The sequence below is a fragment of the Seriola aureovittata genome, chromosome 10 (genome assembly GCF_021018895.1).
Source record: "Seriola aureovittata isolate HTS-2021-v1 ecotype China chromosome 10, ASM2101889v1, whole genome shotgun sequence".
Lineage (NCBI taxonomy): Eukaryota > Metazoa > Chordata > Actinopteri > Carangiformes > Carangidae > Seriola > Seriola aureovittata.
In genome coordinates this window covers 1,871,250-1,893,953 of record NC_079373.1, presented here as the reverse complement: position 1 = coordinate 1,893,953, position 22,704 = coordinate 1,871,250, and the positions used below count along the sequence as shown (strand labels likewise).

The 22,704-nt window shown below is 42.1% G+C and overlaps 1 protein-coding gene across 1 annotated transcript in view; it reads left to right on the top strand.

Annotated features, from left to right (window-relative positions):
- The window catches only part of LOC130176465 (NT-3 growth factor receptor-like), a 179,900-nt gene that overhangs the window by 55,618 nt on the left and 101,578 nt on the right, over nucleotides 1–22,704 (top strand). The window contains exon 3 of the mRNA XM_056387579.1: nucleotides 1,418–1,489. Within this exon, the coding sequence (XP_056243554.1) occupies nucleotides 1,418–1,489 (72 nt within the window). The remainder of the gene's footprint in view (nucleotides 1–1,417; nucleotides 1,490–22,704) is intronic.

The following is a 22,704-nucleotide window of genomic DNA, read 5'->3' as shown; positions in this document are numbered from 1 at the left end:
TCCTGATGGCAGCAGGTAGAAACCGTTACCTTCATGATGTTCTGTCAGTAAGTTATTGAGCTATATTCTTTTTTTTAATGGTCTTTGATTTCTGCCAAAATATTCAAATCAAAAATCAAATATGTGAGACACTTTACTGTGACAGCAAATGTTTAAATCATTAGTTTTCCTTCAGTAGCTCAGAAAAATGTGATATGATGAAGGTTAGCCCAAGGAATTTAAGCAGATTTTTCTTGCTTGAGTTTCATAAACCCTCACAAAAGATTTTCTGTAAGTTATGTGATCTGCTCATTATCATCAAGCCCATTCAGTCCCACAGCCACAACAACAGCATTCTCATTTGAACACTGTGTTTGCACATAAATTACTTGAAATGTGTGTATGCCACTTCCTGTGGAAAATAGAGCTTTATAAAAACAAACTGGATGGAAGGACACAGATGGTGAAGTAGTGAACTGAAGCCAAATTTTATAATGAGCCTCCTCATAAGTTTATTTTTACTTCATATCAAACCAATAATCATACATCCACAATGTGATGAACATTGTGGGTAATTGTATTGTTGTATTGTGTGCACACTAATAAGCACTAGTCTGTGTCAAAAGATAAAGATCTTAACCCTCTACAGCTTTCAGTCATTATTAAACCATTAAACCACTGAACTCAAGGTGCCGACTCATCTTAACAGTCCCAGACCCTCACAGCTCAGAGGAGGGGGTCGGTCTGTGTAGTGCTCCCTCTCCTGGTCCTGGTTGGTTTTGGAGCCACAGTGCAGCTGAAATGACCTGGACGCTGCCAGGTGACAGATGAAGTCAGTCTCACCTGTCCCCAACGTTTGCGGGAGAAATTTTTCTTGAATATTGAGAGCTGTTGATTCTCTTTCACCAACAGTGATTTCAGTAGTTTTTGGATCAGATTCTGGTCCAAATTCTTTTGGGCGGAGCATGAGGTTCACCAAAGGGCGCACTATCAAGTTGATTGTGATTCATAAAGGGAACTTGCCTTGGAGGCATGTGTGCACACAGTTTTATGAATCTGATCATTTTTGTGGTTTGGATCCTGTGCTCAGTTTCATGAGTGAAGCCCCTGCTCTCATTAATATGCTGTTAACAACATACTGTTGGCAGGTGTCACACGGAATCCTCCTCAGTCTGGGTCTTCATTCATCAGCGTCTTCAGCATTTATCCACAATCAATAACTGGTGTTTGCAGCTCTGAAAATGGATGTGATTTATAAACGACTGTCTTCATCCCTGCTCTGCCTTCTGTTGTTTGTGTTTGTCTTTTCTGTAATTGTTCCTGTTCTTCAGTGATGGAGCTGAAAGTTATTCATCAATGCTCTTCTTCTCACTCCTCCTGCCTGTGTGTGTGTGTGTGTGTGTGTGTGTGTGTGTGTGTGTGTGTGTGTGTGTCACAGTACTGTTACCAGGAGCAACCTGTATGCCATCCATACTCGTGTGTTCTCCAAGAACCCCCACCTGCACTACATGTGAGTACCCACACACACACACACATGCGCGCGCACACACACACACACACACACACACACACACACACACACACACACACACACAACACACACACACACACATAAACACACACACATGCACACACACATGCACACACACATGCGCGCACACACACACACACACACACACACACACACACACATAAACACACACACACGCAGTGGTTTGAGGTAAGAATGAAATTTAATCATTTACAAAAACGTCCATTTGTGGGTGGAGGATACAGCTACGATCAGCATCTGTCAGCATCTTCTCACGTAAATACCATGAGGTCAGAATATGAGACCTGGAAATGAAATCATGTCTGAGGTTTTGTTATGAGGACCAGACTGTTACATATTCACACTATCAGATACTTTTTTGTTTTTGAATGGAGAGCGAACCGGTTTATATAGGTCTTGCAGAGTGTGTTGCATTATGGGTTGTTTGTAGCCTTAATTCACATTAGACATACCTAGAGCTAGTCTACAGAGCCAGGGATCGGCCCACCCAGGCCCCCCACCGAGCCTTCTGCCCGGCTTCCATTTCCACCCAACCTGATGTCTGTCCCTACAGGTGGTGGGCGTACAGGGAAGTGGCTGCATGTAATTTCTTTGGGCTCCAGGATGGTGTCCTGGTTTCCCTAATCTGGGTGAGGTGAGGCAGAGAGCTGCTGTAGAGATTCTATATCCATCTGATCAGGGAATGCCTCAGAATCCTCCAGGAGGAGCTGGAAAATGTTGCAAGGGAGAGGGACTACTTGGTGTGTTAGAAAATGGACTGATGGATGTAGCCTTAACGCTGCTAGGCTAATGAATTCTCTTACAGTCTGTTTATATTGAGTCAGCACTAAAAGTGTTTAGTCAGGGAAGTGTGAACTCTGGGAGTTTCTGATGGAGGAACAGTATATCTGTAGAGATCAGGGATGAAGCTGTCTGTCAAACAGCCAAGAAATTGATGGTGGAGGATGTGGAGGTGAGGTGGAGGTGGAGGTGAGTAGCTGTTGATCAACCAAACCAATGGGAAGCAGAATGACTAGATGTTTCCTGTTTCCTCCCTCCACAGGGAGGTCAAAGGTCAGGTTCACCTGCAGTACAAACCCACAGTGATAGAGTATCTTGCTCAAGGACACTTCAGCAGTGCAGTTACCTGCTGACATGAGGCTTTAAACCCAGGTCACCATGTGAAGGATGCACCTACTGATGAGTCTCTAACCTGCACAGATTTACATCCCCCTGCATTTACCTACTGTACAGCACAGGCACAGGTAACATCTGTCAAGGCTGCTGTTGTGTGTAAGTAAGTCAGCGTTGTTCAAGGTGAGGAGGCCCATGAGACAGAATGTAACCTGCTGTTACAGTGGTGTGGAGGCGCTGTAATGGAGCACTGCAGCCGACAGCTCTGACCTCTAGTAACATGTTCGTGTGAGTGTGTTGTTGGACATGAGTTTCATCCACAGTGATCTACTGTCATGTCTTAATGACGATGACGATGACGATGATGACGATGATGCAATGATCCAGTATTTTTATGCCTCCGTGACGGTGTCAGTCAGAGCCGGAGGAATATTGTTTTTGGGTTGTCCGTCCGTACGTCCGTCCCATTCTCAAGGACACGATATCTTAATAAAGCCTTGCTGGAACTTCTTCAAATTTTGCACAAATATTGGGGCGGCATGGTGGCTCACTTGGTAGAGTGTGTACCACATGGGATTAGTCCAAACTGCAGTGGCCATGGGGTCGAATCTGGCTCGTGGCCCTTTGCTGCATCCCCTCTCTCTCTTCCTGACTTTCCTAGACTTTCCAGTCCGTCTCTAACTTCACTATCTGAATAAAGGCAAAAATGCCAAAACAAATCACTTAAAAAAAAAAAAATTGGTACAAATGTTCACCTGGACTCAAGGATGAACTGATTAGATTTTGGAGGTCAAGATCACAGTGACGGCACAAAACACTTTTTGGACATAAATCAAGAATTCACAGCAATTATGACAAAATTTAACACAAACGGTTGATATTTTCTATAACTCTGGATAAACAGGGATGTAACCTGAAATTTGAGTGGAGCAGGCGACCATGAGGCGGTACGCTAACAGCAGTCAACACAAGTTGCTGTTCAGGACTCAACAATCTGGTCTGCTGCAGGTTACTTGTTCAGATTGGTTTGATCTAGTTCTGCTAAGGTTGAAAAAATTAACCACTTTCATGGTTTCACTTGTCAGTGTTTGGAGTAGTAACCCTGTCTGAGAATAGCATGCTGAAGGCCTTATCTAGGGCATGAAAGGAAATTAGCATGATCTTCATTGGGCACTTGGCAGGTCACAAGAGCTGGCAGGAAATCAAGCTGGAGCCTGGACAAAAATGTAGCCAATGTGGACTTCTTACACATAATACTTCTGAAGAAGTCCAGTCAGAAAGTGGAGAAAAATTACCAGGCTCCAAAATGTCAGCTGCTTGTTATACAGAGATCTGTTTTGAGTTATTCTGGAGGTCATACATTGTATTGGTGATGTATTAGAGCTCCAGGACAATCATGTAAACATATCACAAACACCTTTCATACAAAATAGCACTATAACCTTCAGATTCAGAAGTGGTCACAGAGTTAAACCTCACCTGGATTGTTTTGTACAGTGGCCCTGAGAGTTCAACGCACCCTGCAACTGCACTGCAAAGAGACAAAACACTCAGAAGCAAATCCAAAAACAGCTTCATCAATTTGACAACACATGTGCTGCAAATAATCACAACACAACCAAATACAGAAACACACTGCGAGTAGCACAGACAAAAATACAAAAAAGTGATGAACCTGGCCGAGATGCATGTGTTGTTAGTTAAAAGCAAAGATATATATATATACAATATATCCATGCAACTGCATCCCAGCTGGGTTCATCACTTTTTAGTGTCGTCTGGAAACACTTCAATTGTCCTCTGTGCTACTTGCAGCATGTTTGTGTGTTTGGTTGTTGTGAGTATTTGCAGCACGTGTTGTCAAATTGATGATGTTTCTGAATTTATTTGTGTTTTGTCTGTTTTTTTTTCTGTTTTCTTAAAGGTTCTGTAACTGATATTTTAAAAAATAATATAGGAGGAAACAACTATTTTCTTTGTAAAGATATAGTGGAGTAATGGCGTCCTGAGCAGAGAATGAAGTGTGTTGTAATCTGAGTTTCTCTTTTCTTAGTTTGGTAGCTGGTCTGGCAGCACATGCATGTTAGTGCACGTTCATGTGCATGTGAGTTTCTCCTGTTAAACCATTGGCCCTCCCTACAACATCCATAAAGTTTTTACCTGCTGCTACAGCGTATCAGTCCAAGGCTGAATTTCTCTCCCAGTCCGACCATGGAGCAGATACTGGTCTGGTTTTTACTGAGAGGAGAACCCTACGAGCCGCTAAAGGGTCCAGCTGGACTCAGAACTGTTTTTCTTCTCCTCTATGTGTCAGTAACTTGATGCTTCACAATGTTACATGTCTGTTTTCATTAGTCATGACTGCAGTAGACATGATAACGTTGGCTAACTTGCTGTTACCGATATTATGAATGTGTTCCATAAATGTTGCTATCACTAGTGGACTAACTGTCAGCATCGCTATGAAGCATATTACACACAAAGCTAGCGTGGACTAATGGTTGTGTCTGGATTGTTTTTGTTGTCTCTCGTGTTTACAGGGAAACTTTATTCAGTTGAGCTTTGAAACAAACACACATTATTAATCATTAACATTCTGTAATATCTAATAACCACCAACACACTTATGCTACATATGCATCACTCTGTATGTCTGTGTCTTGACATGATTATAAATGAGCTTTGTACCAACAGAATAATAATTCCTTGAGAACAATCAAACAGACTGTGGAGCAAATACTTTATTCATTCATCTATTAAACTTTGTGAAGAGCTGCTCCTCAAAGTCACACACACATGCAGGTGTTAGGTCAAAGATTTGGACAAGACACAGACAACTCCAATAAATGTACCCTGTGTCATATTGTAGTCATCATAAATGTTAAATACTACAGTTAGTGAGCACACAACTGATGAGAGAAAATCAACAGCTTCCATTTGCTCTTCTCCATCTTTTATCTTCTGGCACAGCAGCTGTCTCCAAGGAGGAGACAGTGGCCAATCAGGGCTTCAGCTCTGCACGGGGGCGGCTGTCTCCGTGCTGCTGACACTTCCTGAACAGCAGGAAGTGGACAGCTGGTGTTTGTTTCTCTCTCTCTCTCTCTCTCTCTCTCTCTCTCTCTCTCTCTCTCTCTCTCTCTCTCTCTCTCTCTCTCTCTCTCTCTGTGTGGGGGTATGTGGATTTGTGTGTGTGCATGTTGCTCTGACACTCCTCTTCAAACAGACCTTAATGAATTTAATTGAGATAATGTCAATGATCCAAATGAACCAAATGAGTTTGACCCTTCCACCTTCACCACCACATTTTGATTGAATCATCACTCCATCAGAAACAGATTAGGAAATGTGTTAACACTGTGTTTTTGTTGTGAAAGACTACAGAAAATATATGTTGTTGGGATTTGAAGAGAAAACTGGTGGATCTCTGAGAATGTTGAGAGAAAGTCTGGGAATGGACAAACCTTGTGATAGCATTATCCTTCACTCTCTAAAATCAAGTCATTGGATTGTTGTCTCTCATTGACTCACTGATTAAGGATCTGTCCACAAGAATAAAACTAAAACCAGCTCCGTATCAGAAACAATCTCCGTCCAGACTATCACACCTGAAAAAACATATCACATGACCATTCACGTACACTGGGCATGTGCGAGCTGCTGTAAACAGGAAGCAGATTGTCTCCTCTGCAGTTGATTAGTTAAAGAAAATACTATGAGCGAGGAACAGCAAAGACAGTTGTAGCATTAAAATACAGAATGTAACTGAACAACAGCTGCTAACAAAGACAACAAGGTCAGTAACACTGTAATTCATTATCATGTTATATTCAACACTGGTAGTCCAGGCTGATTAGAGCCAATCAGGAGAGATCATGGGTGTCTATGTCATCATTTCCAAAGATCTCCGTCTGTCCAGATACAACACATGGATGGTAAGTGGATGGACTTTTCCTTGTCTAGTCTAAGTGACCACTCAAAGAGCTTTACAATACTTGCCACATTCACCCATTGACTCACATTCATTCACCACACTCATACAGGGCAATGTGGGGTTCAGTATCTTACCCAAGGATACTCTGACATGCGGCCTGGAGGAGCTGGGGATCAAACCACTGACCGTCTAACTAGTGGACGACCCGCTCCACCTCCTGAGCCACAGATGCCCCCAAATAAAACTGGTTCAGACACACTGTACTGACCTGTGACCTTTGTTGTGGATGAACTTCACATGTCTGAAACAAAATGTTGTGCTGGTGTGACATCATTACTGGGTCCAAGTAACAAGACTGTTTCAACGTAAAGTGCAGGCTGTGTTTCCAGCAGAACCTCTGCCCGCTACCTGCTGAGCAGCAATCAGCACACAGACTCAGTCAGAGAGCAGCTGGTGAACATAGTGGAACATTTAGCAGCTGAAAGAGCTGGTGGAGACCAAACACAGAGCTAAAAGAGAGGACTGACCCCGACACTGGACTGAAACAAACACCACTCCACATGAATCTTCATGTTGATCTGTAACAGCTGGATGTGGAGATAAACAGCTGTTTACTAACAAGTTCACCATATCACGTTAAAAGGTGATGATACAGTGTGTCAATGTTGGGTTCACAGCTTGTTTTTGCTGTTGAATGACCAGTCAGGTGTTTGTTACTTAACTCAACACTGGTTGATTTGAACAGTAAAAACTTAGCACTGCTTTCACCTCACTGCAGAAAAGCATCATTTCAGTATCACTGTTCATCAGACAGTAACATCATAACCTTCATGAGTATTGACTTATTGTGGGACTGATGGATTAGAGGGTGTTATTTCAGCATTGTATACAGACACATAAACACCAAAAGTTTAAATAAAGTTCCTCAGACTGTCGGAAGAGGACGAGCTCTGTTCAAACCTAAACACAATTAGTCCAATGACGTGTCCAACTCATGACAAGTGTTCATTTGATTGACAAGTGAAACAACCACAGACTGCATTGCGTCACACCCACACACATGCAGACAGAATGACTGACAGATTTAATTACCGTGGCAACACCTGTCATTTCACACCCCACTCTGTTATTCTGATGATAGCCCACGCTAATCAACAGTGTGTGTGTGTGTGTCTGTGTTTGTGTGTGTGTGTATGTGTGTGTGTGTGTGTGTGTGTGTGCGCGCGCTCAGTGAAGAGCTTCATCTGTGACGGTCATTACAGATAATACATATAGACTGTTTTATAATTCATGCAGGAACAATATAAAGTAAAAATGAAAGAGAGGACCATAATGAGTCATGGAGAGAGTGATGATGGTGACAGTGATGATGAGTGAAGATAGTGATGGTGGTGGTGGCAGAAGTGATGATGACGGTGATGTCACACATACAACTCAGGTGTTTGAGTCTCGATAGCACCAAACTGTCCCTAGATGAAAGTTAATAGTTTCCTCCTTGATGAAGAACCGAGGCTGTGGTCGCTGACATCATGTTAGCTGACTCCAGAGGTGAAAAGATTTGACTGTGAAAAAATCACCGCCAATAGAAACGTCTCATGCCAACCTGCAGAATAATGCACTTCATCCATTCATACACTCATAATGTGCAAAAATATGCAGTCAGGTCAAGCAATCATGACCACAATTATTGTATACTATATACTATTATATACATTACCTACAACCTACCTGCATCAGCATATAACATGAGCAACATGATGTTAGCATTCAACTCAAAGCAGTGCAGCCTCACAGAGCTGATAGCCTGACTCACACATTATCTGACTGAGCAAAGGTCAGTGAACTCACCGTGATCATGTTTGTGAAATTTTCAAGAACAAAAGATATCAGTGTCACCAAGTTATGTCCTAACCAATTTACAAAGACAGGCTTCATTTTGCCTCCAGATTCCTGGTTAGAGCACATAATTGTGTAGCAAACTGGCAATGACAGATGGTAGGAGGGGCGGGGACAGGAAACAGAGGGGCAACAAAACCAGTAATATACAACACACACATGTGGGGAGTGCGGTCAGCAGGCCTCAAGGCTGGAAGCCGGTCTTGTTTTTGGTATCTCTTGTCTCCCCCTCCTGTCCTGAGAGTGATGATGAGTTTGATTATTGTTACATCAGAAGCTGGAGGAAGAGGACGGGCACAGATGGAGCTGGATCCAGAGAAAAACAGAGAGCGAGAGGCTGATTTCCTTTGTATTCACTGTTGGTTGATCACTACAGGAAGACTCAGTGTCATTGCCAACGCTACTGTCACTGTCACAAGATGACCCAGTATTACTATCTGTAACACTGTAGAAAACTGTGCATGGCTACTAATGACCCGACAGTTGATGAATTGTTAATAAGTAGTTCACCAATGACTCCAGATCCAGGACAATGAGATAGATAACAGAACAGAATATAGTACACAGTATATTAATGAATCATTAGGTAAAGAGTTAATAATAATAATTAAGTTGATGAGTGAATCCATTCACTGAGCACTTTGTTCATGATTAACTCTGAACACTGAGACATACTTTGGTTTGTGATAAACCATCATGGCCTCATCCCCTCACCATCACCGATTGGTTTTGTGCAGATCAAAGTAAAGTGATGCAAACTGACAATGGACATCTACGGTTGGCTAGAGTGTATGAGTGGCATATAGTGGCCAATAGAAAGCAGCAAATAGAGCTGTGGTCACCTACAGTCAGCTAACACTTACAACTTTGTATTTTGTCCAAATGTTCAGTCAAAAGTGAAGTGAAGTGTTTTCTGGTTCTCACAACTTCACAGGACTGTTTGAGGGTCCAGCCCTGGTTTCAGGGTTCAGGTCAGAATCAGGTGGAGGTTAAGGTTAAGTTAAGGGTCAGGGTTTCAGTTGTGATGGTGAAGGTTAGGGTAAGGGGGCTAGGGATCGCATTATGTCAATGTTTTCTGCTGCTCGAAGTTAGACTCTGTGTCTCTCTTCTCTTACTGTAGTTTTTAGCCTCTAACAGCTGAAACAACCTGATAGGTTTATTGGAGAAAATCAAGTCATCAAATTTTTGCTCAACCAGCCTCATGAGCTGGCACTGCTTCATTTTAAAGTTATAATCTGTAACTTTTCCACATTCAAATGTCTAAAACAACTAGACCTATGTTCTATATGTTACACACAGTGAACCACAGCAGTATTACTGATCCACATGCTTGGTTATTCTGTCACGAGTACCTGTTCAGGTGTCACAGCTGCTCAGTGTTCAGTGACATGGTTGTTGTATAATGAATTCATACATGAATTCCCAGTGAGCTCTGTGTCTACAGAAACATCAGACAGGGAACCTGAGGCAGGTGTAGAGGTGATGAAGAGACTGGAGGAGAAATAAGATAGAGAGTCTCTGATCCAGGTCTCGAGAGGAACATGAAGGATTTACCAGGATTTCCTCCTCTGCTGTACTCACATCTCCTCCATATATCCTCCTCCTGTCTCACTCTCCGCTGACTCCTCCCCTCACCTCCTCCTCCCTCCTCTTATCTTCTCCTGCATCACTCCTTCTTGTTATTCTCCTCTCTTCGCCTCCTTTATTTGGCTCTCCTGATCATCTTCATCATCCTCTTTCATCTCACGTTTTAGCTCCTTTTCTCTTCCTGATTTTTGATTGGTTGATGGAGGCATACAACCATGAGATTGGGATTCTAGTTTTCCTTTGTTCATCATCTTTTCTCAAAAACATGAATGAACCTTTAGTGACAAATCACAGTATTTTGTATGATCTCATTATTGCAAGCGGATATAGTGACTGTAATTAAGATTAATGACTATTTTAATGTAATTAATAGTTCAGTACTTTACATGTTACATGTTTACATTTCAATACCATCATGTTTGATTTTGTTAAGCTAAAGACATATTTATATCTCCAGTGCAGTTCTGTCAGACTGATAAAAGTCTAACAGTCAGTCTGAAGCTCATAAACATCCATCTTGTTTTTATTGTCTTCAGGTTTTCCATCCATCCCGTAACGCCTTGACGGTCAAAGGTCAAGGTCGCGGTGACCTCGCAAAACACGGTTTTGGCCTTGTGAATGCGATATCTCTGGAACACCTTGAGGGTATTTAGTCAAATTTGGAACAAACATTCACTTGGACTCAAGGATGAACTGGTTAGATTTTAGTTGTCAAAGGTCAAGGTCAGTGTGAACTCACAAAACACTTTTAGCAATTACTCAGCCATTATTAAAACTTCACACAGCAGTTATGACATATTTCATATGACTCTGGATAAACAGGGATGTAACCTGAAATTAGTCTGCGTGGAGGAGGCAGACAACCATGAGGACGTAGATCTAGTTTCTTTCTGATTGTGTCGTGTTGTCAGAAGAAGCATCACTGTACTACACTGCAGTGTAACATTCAGTCTAGTTTGCTCTCAGTAAAATACTATGACTAGTAATTGCATGAAACAGCAGCCTCAGCGTGAGGCCGCTGTTTCATGCAATTACTGTGTAATCTGTTAGCGCCAAGGACTAAAGCCACTTCCACACTGACAGCAGTTTGGTGGAGTTTCTGGAGCTTGTTGGATCTTCATAAGTCACCTGTCTCACACAGGTGTTATACATGCAGGTTGTTCAGATCCACAGACCTCTGAGGTTCTTTGTGTTGTGAACTGTTTGTACAAGGATCAGTCCAACCTGTCGGCCTGGCTCTAAGCTGTCTGGTGTTCAGGTTAATCTGCAGACATCAAGCTGTGTTGGTTTATTGAACAGACCAGTGGTTTCAGTACCTGTCAGCTGAGGATGATGAGGCTGTGATGAGTGTGACTGGAGGGATGGAGGTGTTTCATCGTGCTGTCTCAGCGGGTCTGATGTGAATCTGGTGTTGGGATGGTGACGTCAGTCTGTCTGACATTTCCTCCAACAACACAACCTACACTTTTGTCCATGATATAAAATGTTACCAGCAGCTAACCCATAGTTAACTTATGTAGCTTACACTTTAGCCGACTAAAATAACATTTCACCTAGCAAATGATCTAATTGATTGGCCACTGATCATTATTGGTCGATTTTCATTCAAAATCACCTCCAAGGGATATTTTGGGTTATTTGACGTGGGGTTGTATGAGGTAGTAATGCATAGTCATTTTATTACCTGCAGTAGATTCGGACTACATCTTTTCGACCGCTGAACTACCGTATTCCTACGCATAAGCACACCTATGGAGCGCACTGTCTTAAGCCGCTTTCAGAACAAAACACTCCCAAAGAGCAATGCAGCATCCGACTAACTGAATTACACAATGTGATAACTAATTAATTACATGTGTTAATTTATGTGTATTAACACAATTATTAACAAACTGAAAAAAAATGATTAAGCTTAATACCTTAATACTGTTTAACCTATTAAGATTAATAGGTTAAACACTGCAAATGGTCTAATACATAAAAGGCAATATATCTCAGAACATTAACTCAGTGGCATGCATTGCAGATAACGTACGTTATATCAGTCTCACACACTTTGTAAAAGTTTCCATACTGCAAACATGTTTTGGTGGCCTGTTTCGTGCTGGTGGTGAACAAGGTGGGAGCCGGGACTACACTACACAGCACACAGTGCTTCTCTCAGCCGCAGACAATAGTAGTCTGCATCAGTATTAACCACAGGTGATCAATTTAAAGATGATAGTTTGGGTTTTTGACATAGTGTTGTATGAATTCATCAATATTGTGTATTGCTGTAAACAGGTCCAGAAAAAAAAAAAAACGTGTTTTAGAGACTTTCAAAAAGGCCCTTCAAAACAATCCAATATCCATTTAAATGTAGCTTCATGTAGAATATTCTCAGCGCCTTATCTTCCCGCCAAAACACCACTTTCCTTTGGCACTACATTTTTTCAACCACTGAACTACTGTATTCCTACGCATAAACACACCTATGCAACACTGCGGCATTGCTCTTTGGGAGTGCTTTGTTCTGCTCCGTTGAACATGTAAAAGCATGTTTTTTTCAGTCCTCAGGTCCCAGTTCACCACAAAGCTAAACAGACTGACCACCCACTAAACCAGCTGCTATAACAAAAGACAAAAAATGATGGTAATCGGCCGATTTCACTCGGTAACGGTTGCAAAAAAATGAAGGGGGCATCCCTAATTGATAATGAAATGATCTTCAGGCAGGACAACAGTTTAGCTCACCAACATGGACACACATTTCCACTCTCACCCACATTACCTCTTCAGTGGTTTCAATGATCAGGGATCAGATAAACACTACAACAGCTAACAGCTAACTTCAGTGTGGTTTACACTGACACACAGACTCATGAAGTGTCAGTGGGATCAAAATATCTGATACTATCTTGAACAGTTTCCAGAGCCAGAGGTTGGTTTATTCAGGAATGAACTGCAGGTGAAATACAACAAACAAAATGTCTCTCTACATCCATCACTCTCATCGCAGCTTTCAAATTCATCTCCTTCGTCAGAGTAGGTTCAAGGTTGCATGTGGACACACACACTAACACATGTACACGCATTTCTTTTCAAATATCCGTGTCAAATAACCTGAACTATCCCTTTAAAGCTGCTTGTTTTAACATATGCAGAGATTCAGCCAGCCCCCCACCTACACACACACACACACACGTGCACACACACACACACACACACACACACACACACACACACACACACACACACACACACACACAGATATGCAAACAGAGTGGAGGGTATGATAATAGTATACTAAGGGTTGTGCCATCATCATGCAGATGAGTTGGTGGCTCTGTGATGATGCTGTCTTATTAAAGCTACACTGAGCTGATGTGAAGGGGAGACGGAAGGAGAGGGATGGAGCTTGATGACACAGCCTCACAACAGAGGCAAAAACAGGAATCATCAGGACCCAGCTTGGGGATGATGTTCAGTATAGAATAGGACAAGACCTACAGCAATAATCATGAAGCTCTGTGCGTACACATGTTCGTGAAGGACACTGTCCTCCCATCAAAAGCAACTACATAAGTAGTTATTTGTCCAAGCAGCTTATTATCATAGTTAGAGTTTCTTGTTAAGTGATATCTAGTGGTCATGTCAGACAGCATCAGTCAAAGCAAGTGCTTTGTCTAAAAGTGATTTTGCCCTCTAGTGGCTGTATTAATTATGACGGGAGCAAAAGAGGAAGTCATTTGACGTTGTTACACTGTCTCAAAGTTCACGTAGGTTTCCTGTTTCAAACAGAGTCACTGTTGTTTCTTTAACCATCACCAAGATAGTTCTCTAACCTTTACCATGACCTGCGTGGTTTAGGTTGGTGTATCTGACTAGAGCAACTCCTCCAACCAGAACAACCATACAGGTCATTTGTTCCAATCCTCTGAAATGACCCATAGGAGTGTCACCAGAAATAGTGGCATTACAGTGGCAGGTGTACCGGACCTTTGTCGCCATGGTTACAGTAATAAATGGCCATGGCTTAGTTAGGTTTAGACACAAAAACTACTTGGTTAGGTTTAGAGAAAGATTGTGGTTTGGGTTAAAATAAGTACTTTCTTAAGATTAGACAATCTTTGTTGTCATGGTTACAAAGAGTCTCTCATGTTAGTCAAGTCCCTGACATCCTTCACAACAACCGATGCTGACTTTTGTCTTGAGAGGACAGTTTCACAGTTCCAAGATCAGCATCAGCACCTTGGACAGTGACAGTGACAAGATGTTACCGTAGAGTTCTGAAGAGAGACCGTAACATGTTGATGTGTTGCCCAGTCCCCAAATAGTCAACTAGTAACTCGCTTCTAGTTTGTAAATACATTTACCACAATCCTAACATAATTCAGTGACACCAGCTGTGGCTGTAACATCTTGTGAAAGGATTCTGTGCTGCAATTCGCACATTACAGATTATTGTTTATCATAAATGCAATTTATTTCTTTTCAGAAAATCTAATCTGTGTTGGGATGGTGTTGGGCAGGTGTTGAGAGGTGACTGGTTTCCTCCAGATGTGACTCTGAGAACTGAGACCAAACAGTTCAGTCCTGGTCTCAACAGACCAGAGAATCTGGTTTCTCTCAGTCTCAGAGTCCTTTAGCTGCTTCTTTCCAAACTGTCCCTGAGGAGAAGCTTATTCTGGACTCTCTGACATGGTGCCCAGATCAGAGAGAGCTGCGGTGATGGTTGTTCTTCTGGAAGTTTCTCCCGAGTTCAGAGAGACCATCAGGTTTTTTGTCTTCTCTTTTCTCCCTGATGGCTCAGTTAGTCCAGGTCCGGCTCTAGAAGAGTCCTGGTTGTTCCACACTTCTTCGTGTCAGAAGGCTGGAGACCAACAGGAACATTCACTGTAGCAGAAATGTTTTTGAGGTCTAGAAACATTTCATAAATGATCAAGAGAAATGGATCAGTACATCATGGTAACGTGTCTGAATACCTATGTAAATGTGATATTCCATTTTTTTTACTTTTTAATACGTTTGTAAAATTCTAAAGTTGTGTTTTTACATGATGGAGGGTTGAGGGCTGCCTGAGGTCTAGAGTCTGAAGACTTTCTGAATCCCAATGATAGTTTGGCGGTAATATTGGCTTGGTTTACTATAATATATACACTGTTAGCATTCAGTGTGTGTGTGTGTGTGTGTGTGTGTGTGTGTGTGTGTGTGTGTGTAAGAGAGAGAGTTATTTTCGGCGTCGAGTGTTCCCACACAGTGTCACATGTACACATTTATACACCTACACATGTACAAACACACACCTCTGTAAACAAGATACACACACACACACACACACACACACACACACACACACACACACACACACAGCCCCTGACCTTCTCATGGTCATGTCTCATTTCCCTTGTTGCTTGTTCTAAATTGTAATAACACACACACACACACACACACACACACACACACACACACACACACACACACACACACACACACACACACACACACACACACACACACACACACACACACACACACACACACACACACACACACACACACACACACAGTGTTTTAAATATGAGACTGTACTGTATTGTAGTCTGCTGACCTTTCTAAAGGACACCTTCCTCACACAGAGGAGTATGAGGCTGTTAGCTTCTACACACAGCCCACAGTGTGTGTGTGTGTGTGTGTGCGCATGTGTGTGCGCATGTGTGTGTGCGTATGTGTGTGTTTGTGCTTTCATCTAGAGCCATCAGTGTGTACATTTATAGGAGTGGAGGGCAGAGGGAGATATTACAGCCCTGCTCCTGGTGCAGTAAGATCATCAGCTCTTCAATGACGAGAGCTGCATCCAAAGTGAGCAGCTCTGTGGCACCAGGTCCAGATCTGAGCTGGATCTGTGGCACCAGGTCCAGATCTGAGCTGGATCTGTGGCACCAGGTCCAGATCTTAGCTGGATCTGTGGCACCAGGTCCAGATCTTAGCTGGATCTGTGGCACCAGGTCCAGATCTGAGCTGGATCTGTGGCACTAGGTCCAGATCTGAGCTGGATCTGTGGCACCAGGTCCAGATCTGAGCTGGATCTAAGCACAAATAAGGTTAATATTATTAATCTTAATAATGCCGTTTGCCCTTTTTTCTCTCTCTCCTCTCCTCCAATAAAGGTTTTAAATTAGACAGATTTTTATGTAGGGCAATGTTACAACAACATTGTGTCCCATCCTGCTTTGGATCCCCAGAGGGAGACTGTCCTCTGAGGAAAGACACACTTTTTCTTTGTTTTCGCTTCCCCCTCCCTCTTTGGGATGTAGGACAGAGTCTTACATGTGTGTGATCTATATGTGTGTATAAATGTATTACATGTTTTGTGTGTTTAGTGCCGTGTGTGTGTGTTTCATTGTGACCTCCAGGTTAACTCTGGTACAGCACATCAACATGCTAACATTTATCTTTAATATTGTACATCTTCCCTTACTAATAAAAGTATGGGACCGCCCAACATATTGTAAACATCTTCCCTTTTTTAAACATTTCAAACATCTTCATTTTTTAAACATCTTTTTAAAAACATTTCTTTATCATCTTTATCTTTACTTTTTAAAAATCTTTCAAACAAAATTCCACATAATACATTGAGAGGCCTTTCTGTGCAATTTAAGTCAAATAATTATTGAACACTTCACAGGAAGTCGGACACCGAACGAAATCTTCACTGCGCACCATTCACAGCGCTGCTTTTCATATCGCTGTCTCAACATTGTGCCTGTGAATCAGTGCTCTCCTCACAGCTCTACAAAGAAGTAACAGCACAAGTCACAACATTGTGGACTTACCAGGAAGTAAGAAAGACCGCTTCTCTGCAGAGTCTCATACAAGAGACATCCGTGACACATGACATGTCACAAAGATGCTCTGACCTTCTGAGGCTGTATTGTATTGTCCACCTGACTTATCCCAACATCTAAGCTCTTCTTCAGTTCACTGTGCTTGTGTGTAACAGGCAGAGTGAAATGCAGAGTGTGTGCACTCTGTGCTCCCCTGTATGTTTGCACATATTACTCTTGATAATGCTCCTTAAAATAATAATGATAATACTGCACCCCTGATGTCAGACAAGGTTTTTGCTGGTCAATCACTTTCCGCTGACTCCAAGATAACAATGCACCAACACTGCTCCTGACCTCACCTCATTTTAAGACCAACATGCCAATGGGTGCTCAGATGAGCACAAGTGTGTATTTGCTATTTAAACAACGTGGGCGCTGGACAGAAAAATGACAACTTGTCTCGATCTGTCACTATGCGGGTAAGGCTGGACCCAAAATGCAGCCAACACAGGGGAGACGGTGCAAAATGTTTATTAAACAAAAGAGCTTACACAGCACTGGTGAAGCACAGGGAAACACAAGAACAACAGGCCAAAACACAAGGAAACACAGGGGATGACAACAGGAGACAAGAACAGGCAAGATGAACAGACCGAGGACAAACCAGACGTGAACAGACCGAGGACAAACCAGACGTGAACAGATGAGGACAAACCAGACGTGAACAGATCGAGGAAAACCAAGACCTCAACAGACAAACTGGAGCACAAAGACTATATAGACACAAGGGGGGCACAGGGTGATTGAACACAGGTGAAACACATTAGTGCGGGGCAGACAATCACCACACAGAAACAGGACCAAGACAGGAAGTAAAAACATTGAGACACACAAGGAAACCAACTACAAAATAAAACAGGAAGTGATAAAAGTCCAAACAAACTCTAACAAAAAGTGTCTGCCATGGCAAACAATGACACAACTGCCTTGGTCTGAAACTAGCAATGACACTTGTGTTGCGCTTTGCACCTGGTGTAAGACAGAGCCCCGTGGGAATAAACGTACTTCCTCCGTTTTCTGCTCGCGCCGGACTCTGTCTCCTCTCTCACTGTAGCTACTAAAAATCAATTTTGCCAGATTCATAGCTGAGTTTAGCTAAGCAGGTGTTTAAAGTTATTTTTTCTAATTTATATTTTCTCACGCTGCACCTCCCCTGAGGTTCTCTGGCGCATCAAATGTTCGCAGACAATGTGTTTTTCTGCCAAAATATCTGATCTCAAAGTACAATCTCCTCTCGTAATGACTCCAGCTTTATTGAACTGTTTTATGGTTCTGTTTAGACTCTCACAGATCCTGGTTCAGGTCAAAGATCCTGGTCTGGTATAATACAGGGAAAGTTTACAACCTGTTTATTTACATGTAACTTAAACCACCATCTTTCACTGGTGTCAACCTGGACTCTGGATGTGAACCTGGACCCTGGATGCACAAAATATTGTTCTGACATTCATGTTCCCCTGAGGATGAACTGTAGTCATGAATAATCTAGTGCCAGTGTCAGGTCATCTTAGAAAACTGTAATGTTAATCAGTCACCAGACTGTTGAATGTTTTTACTCCCTGAAAGAGCAACTCAACAGAAGCTGAGAATCTGCTGGTGTTTAGTGGTTTAACCTCTCATCATGCTGCAGTGATATAGATGTGTAAATTACCATTTTCATAACAGACCAGCGAACAGTCACAGAATGTAAGTAGAAAAGTTAGTTGTCCACTGCAGCTCTAACAGATGGTCAGCACCATGGACAGCAGCCCTCTGAGAACACTTCAAATATACAGTAACCCCACCACACTGCAGCAGCAGCTACACACATCACTCACTGATGGACTCACAGGACCCTCTATGGGATACAGGGGCCCTTTGATGGCTCTGTGGGCCTTTGGGCTCTTTACATGTCCAACTGTAGTTATACCACTGCACAGCATTTATTTTAGCCAGGACTGTTCTGGGATCAGTATGTATTTGTACTGATTTGTAACTTGTTGGAACATCTCATATCTTTTATGCCTCACTCAAAGCAGATAGTCACACAAACAGTCAAGCAAACTGAGTGTAAACATAAATACACTGTATAGTAACAAATAATATGGATCAGCTCTATGGCTACAGAACAAACTTGTGGCTCTTTCTGGAAAAAGTTTGAATATAAGTTGCTATAATTCACCAGGTGATGCTGTAAGCGATGTTGGTGTGTGGTGTTTTAAAGTCTGTGAGCAGCTGGTGAGACAGGTCCAGTGCAGTGTCACATTATACAGGAAGGGTTTAGTCACAGAAGCTGAGGAGCTGACAGATGCAGAGAGAGTTACATCTGCATGGTATCATGCAAATGTTGAGTGCCAGCACAGCATACATATTCAGGACGACACACACACACACACACACGCACGCACGCACACACACACACACACACACACACACACACACACACACACACACACACACACACACACACACACACACAGAGTCTTTTTCCCTGAGGGCTGAGAGCAAACATGTTTAGATATCAACTGTGAAGAATGAATCATCAGAGTTTAGTCCCAGGGGTTTGGACTCATGCTCATAAATCAAGATCCCATGCATGTTAGTCAAGAAGCATACGTGCGGGCACACACACATACACACACACACACACACACACACACACACACACACACACACACACACACACACACACGCATGCACGCGCTGGAAAACCAAAACAGACTACAAATCTTAATAGTGAATGTTTTAATATTAAAGTAAAAGTACCAAGAAAAATACTCAAAACATCCTAACACATTAAAAGTCTTATCAGCTTCCTGTAGTTAGTATCACAGTAAAAATACTTGTTGTTGTAGTGACAGTATCAAAATAAAAGTACTTTGTGTAGTTAAAGTATCACAGTAAAAGTATCACAGTAAAAGTGCTTCCTGTAGCTAGAGTATCATGGTAAAAGTATTACAGTAAATGTACTTCCTGTGGTCACAGTAAAGTAAACTGTCTCTCTGACATCATCAGATCATTGATACTGAGTGACTTTGTTGTTGCAGCTGCTTTAACGTCAGATACACTGAGAATGTTTAGTCCACTGCTTCTCAGCCTAGGGGTTGGGGCCATCCAAAGGGTAACTATAGTATTAAAATGTAATGGAATAGAATGTTCCTCAAAACTGTGTTTCAGTACTCTGTTGTGTTTGAGTACTTATGACTTTACAATACTGCTTCCCTGAGGACCCATATAATGACAGGAGTAGTTCAGGTCTGTGGCACAGTCTTCACTTCAGATACAATCACAGGGATTATTTCTGAGAGACGCATTCATCCTTCTGTCCCCATGATGCACTAATGTTGCGAGACAGTCGCTGTGTGCACGTGTTTGTGTGTGTGTGTGTGTGTGTGTGTGAGACCAGGCTTGAAGGTGACTCTGGAGAGAAACCTGACTCTCCCGAGTCTCTTTCTCATTCTCACCATCAGTCTCACCTCCTTCTCCTCCATCTGTCTCCTCCCCCATTTCCTTATTTTTCTGTCTGTCTCATCCTGTCTTCCTCTGGTCCAGCTCCACCCTCTAACCTCACAGCAGTCAGTATCAAACTGTTTGTATATAGCAGCCTCTGCTTTGATTTACATTCTGTATGTGAGTCAGTGTGTGTGTGATTGTATGTGTGTGTGTGTGTGTGTGTGTGTGTGTGTGTGTTTTGTTATGCCATGAACGTTTACAACAATCCTGTTCACCACTAATATGAAAAATGATCCATTTAATTGAATTATTTCCACCTGTAAACTGATGCTAGTGCAGTGGCTCTGACTCCAACTCATGGTTTCTGTCTATTGTTGGTTTGTCAGCCAAAAATCAGAACTCAAGATGTCAAGCTGTTATCCGATGACTTGGTGTTAACAACTCATTATCACAAGATAATGAGCCACGAAATGTTTTTAGTGAAGCTACAAACTTCAAGTTTAAGGGGTTTAATTTAAGAAAGCATTAACGCTCAGGTATTTTAATGAGCATTGTGTGACGTATCACTGAAATTTAAGACAGTGTTCAGACTGGTGAAGACCGCCGTTACCCGAGTCCAGCTCCTGTGGCCTAGCAACCATGACAACACAAGTTTCGGTTTTTATCAAACTGGAAACAGTGACTTTGTTGGAGAATATTTTCAGTGGCAGATTAATCCAGCAGGATGGTGACACTCACGCACAAACACACACACAAAAACACAAACACACACACACACACACACACACACACACACCTACACACACACACACACACACCTACACACATACACACACACACACACACACACACACACACACACACACACACCACACACACACACACACACACACACACACACACACACACACACACACACCTACACACACACACACACACACACACACACACACCTACACACACACACACACACACACACCTACACACACACACACACACACACACACACACACACACACACACACACACACCTACACACACACACACACACACACACCTACACACACACACACACACACACACACACACAAAGTGACACAGATAATAATGATCATGATCTGGATGACAGTGTCTTGTCCCTCCACCTCAGCAGCCTGCACACCTCTTCATGGTTGGCTTTATGTTGCCATGGAGACAGACACCTGTCTTTGTGTTGTATGTTATTGCGACTCAGACAGGGTTATAAGGAGAAATTAGTTGTGACTGTGTAAAGTTCACGTATAGTGTTGTTGTCTGTGTGTTTTTGTAGCCGTGAATGACTCAGGGAAAAGGTGTGTGTGTGTGTGTGTGTGCGTGTGTGTGTGTGTATAGGTGTGTCTACAGGTGTGATATCCAGATGGTGACATTTATAACATTTATAACAGTATTCCACCTTGATGGTACTTCTTCAAGTTTGGCACAAACATTCACTTGTACTCAAAGATGAACTGATAACTGATGACTTTGTTGGTCAAAGGTCAAAGGTCATGGTGTCCTCACAAAACATGGTTTTGTCCTTGTGAACGCAATAGCACCATAACGCCTTGAGGGAATTTCTTCAAATTTGGTACAAATGTCCGCTTTGACTTAACTGTTGAAATTTTTGGTGGTTGAAGGTCAAAGTTCAAGTTCAAAATATCATTATTTATTATTTCATCACTTTTGACACACTCTGATCTCACAAAACATGTTTTTGGCCTTAACTCACAAATTCATCCACTAATTATGACACATTTTAACTCAAATACTACTACCTTACTCTATAAGGATAAAATCAAGTGATGACATTTTATATCCAAAGGTCAAAGGTCAACCTCACTGTGATACTACAAATCAGAAAGGTTAGATTGTGACCATATTTCTTGTAACTCGAGTGGTTGGCAGAGGCATAAAACCACGTGGTGATGATTCCAGTTTTCTACTTTATTATCTAAACTTTAGAGGATGACAGAGTCTAAAGGTTCCATCTATTACAAAAGCTGTAATTATGCCTAACAAAGGTTAAATGGCTGCAAATGAGAAATGCCCTGAAGGTTAATGATGTCAGAGACTGGATGTGGTTATTGTTTAAACAGGTGGAGCAGTTTCAGTGTGTTTCGTGTGCTCTTTCTCTTTTAAAATAGAATAATCTACATGTTTTAATTAGAACATTTACCTTAGTATGTGGATAATTAACACCTTCATTAGACAGACTGATGACAGAAACCCTGACTGAGTCACAGAAGCTGTGGCTGTAGAGGAAAAGACATCATGACTTATGTAACTCCGATGAACACCACTGACATAATAAACACACCAATAAA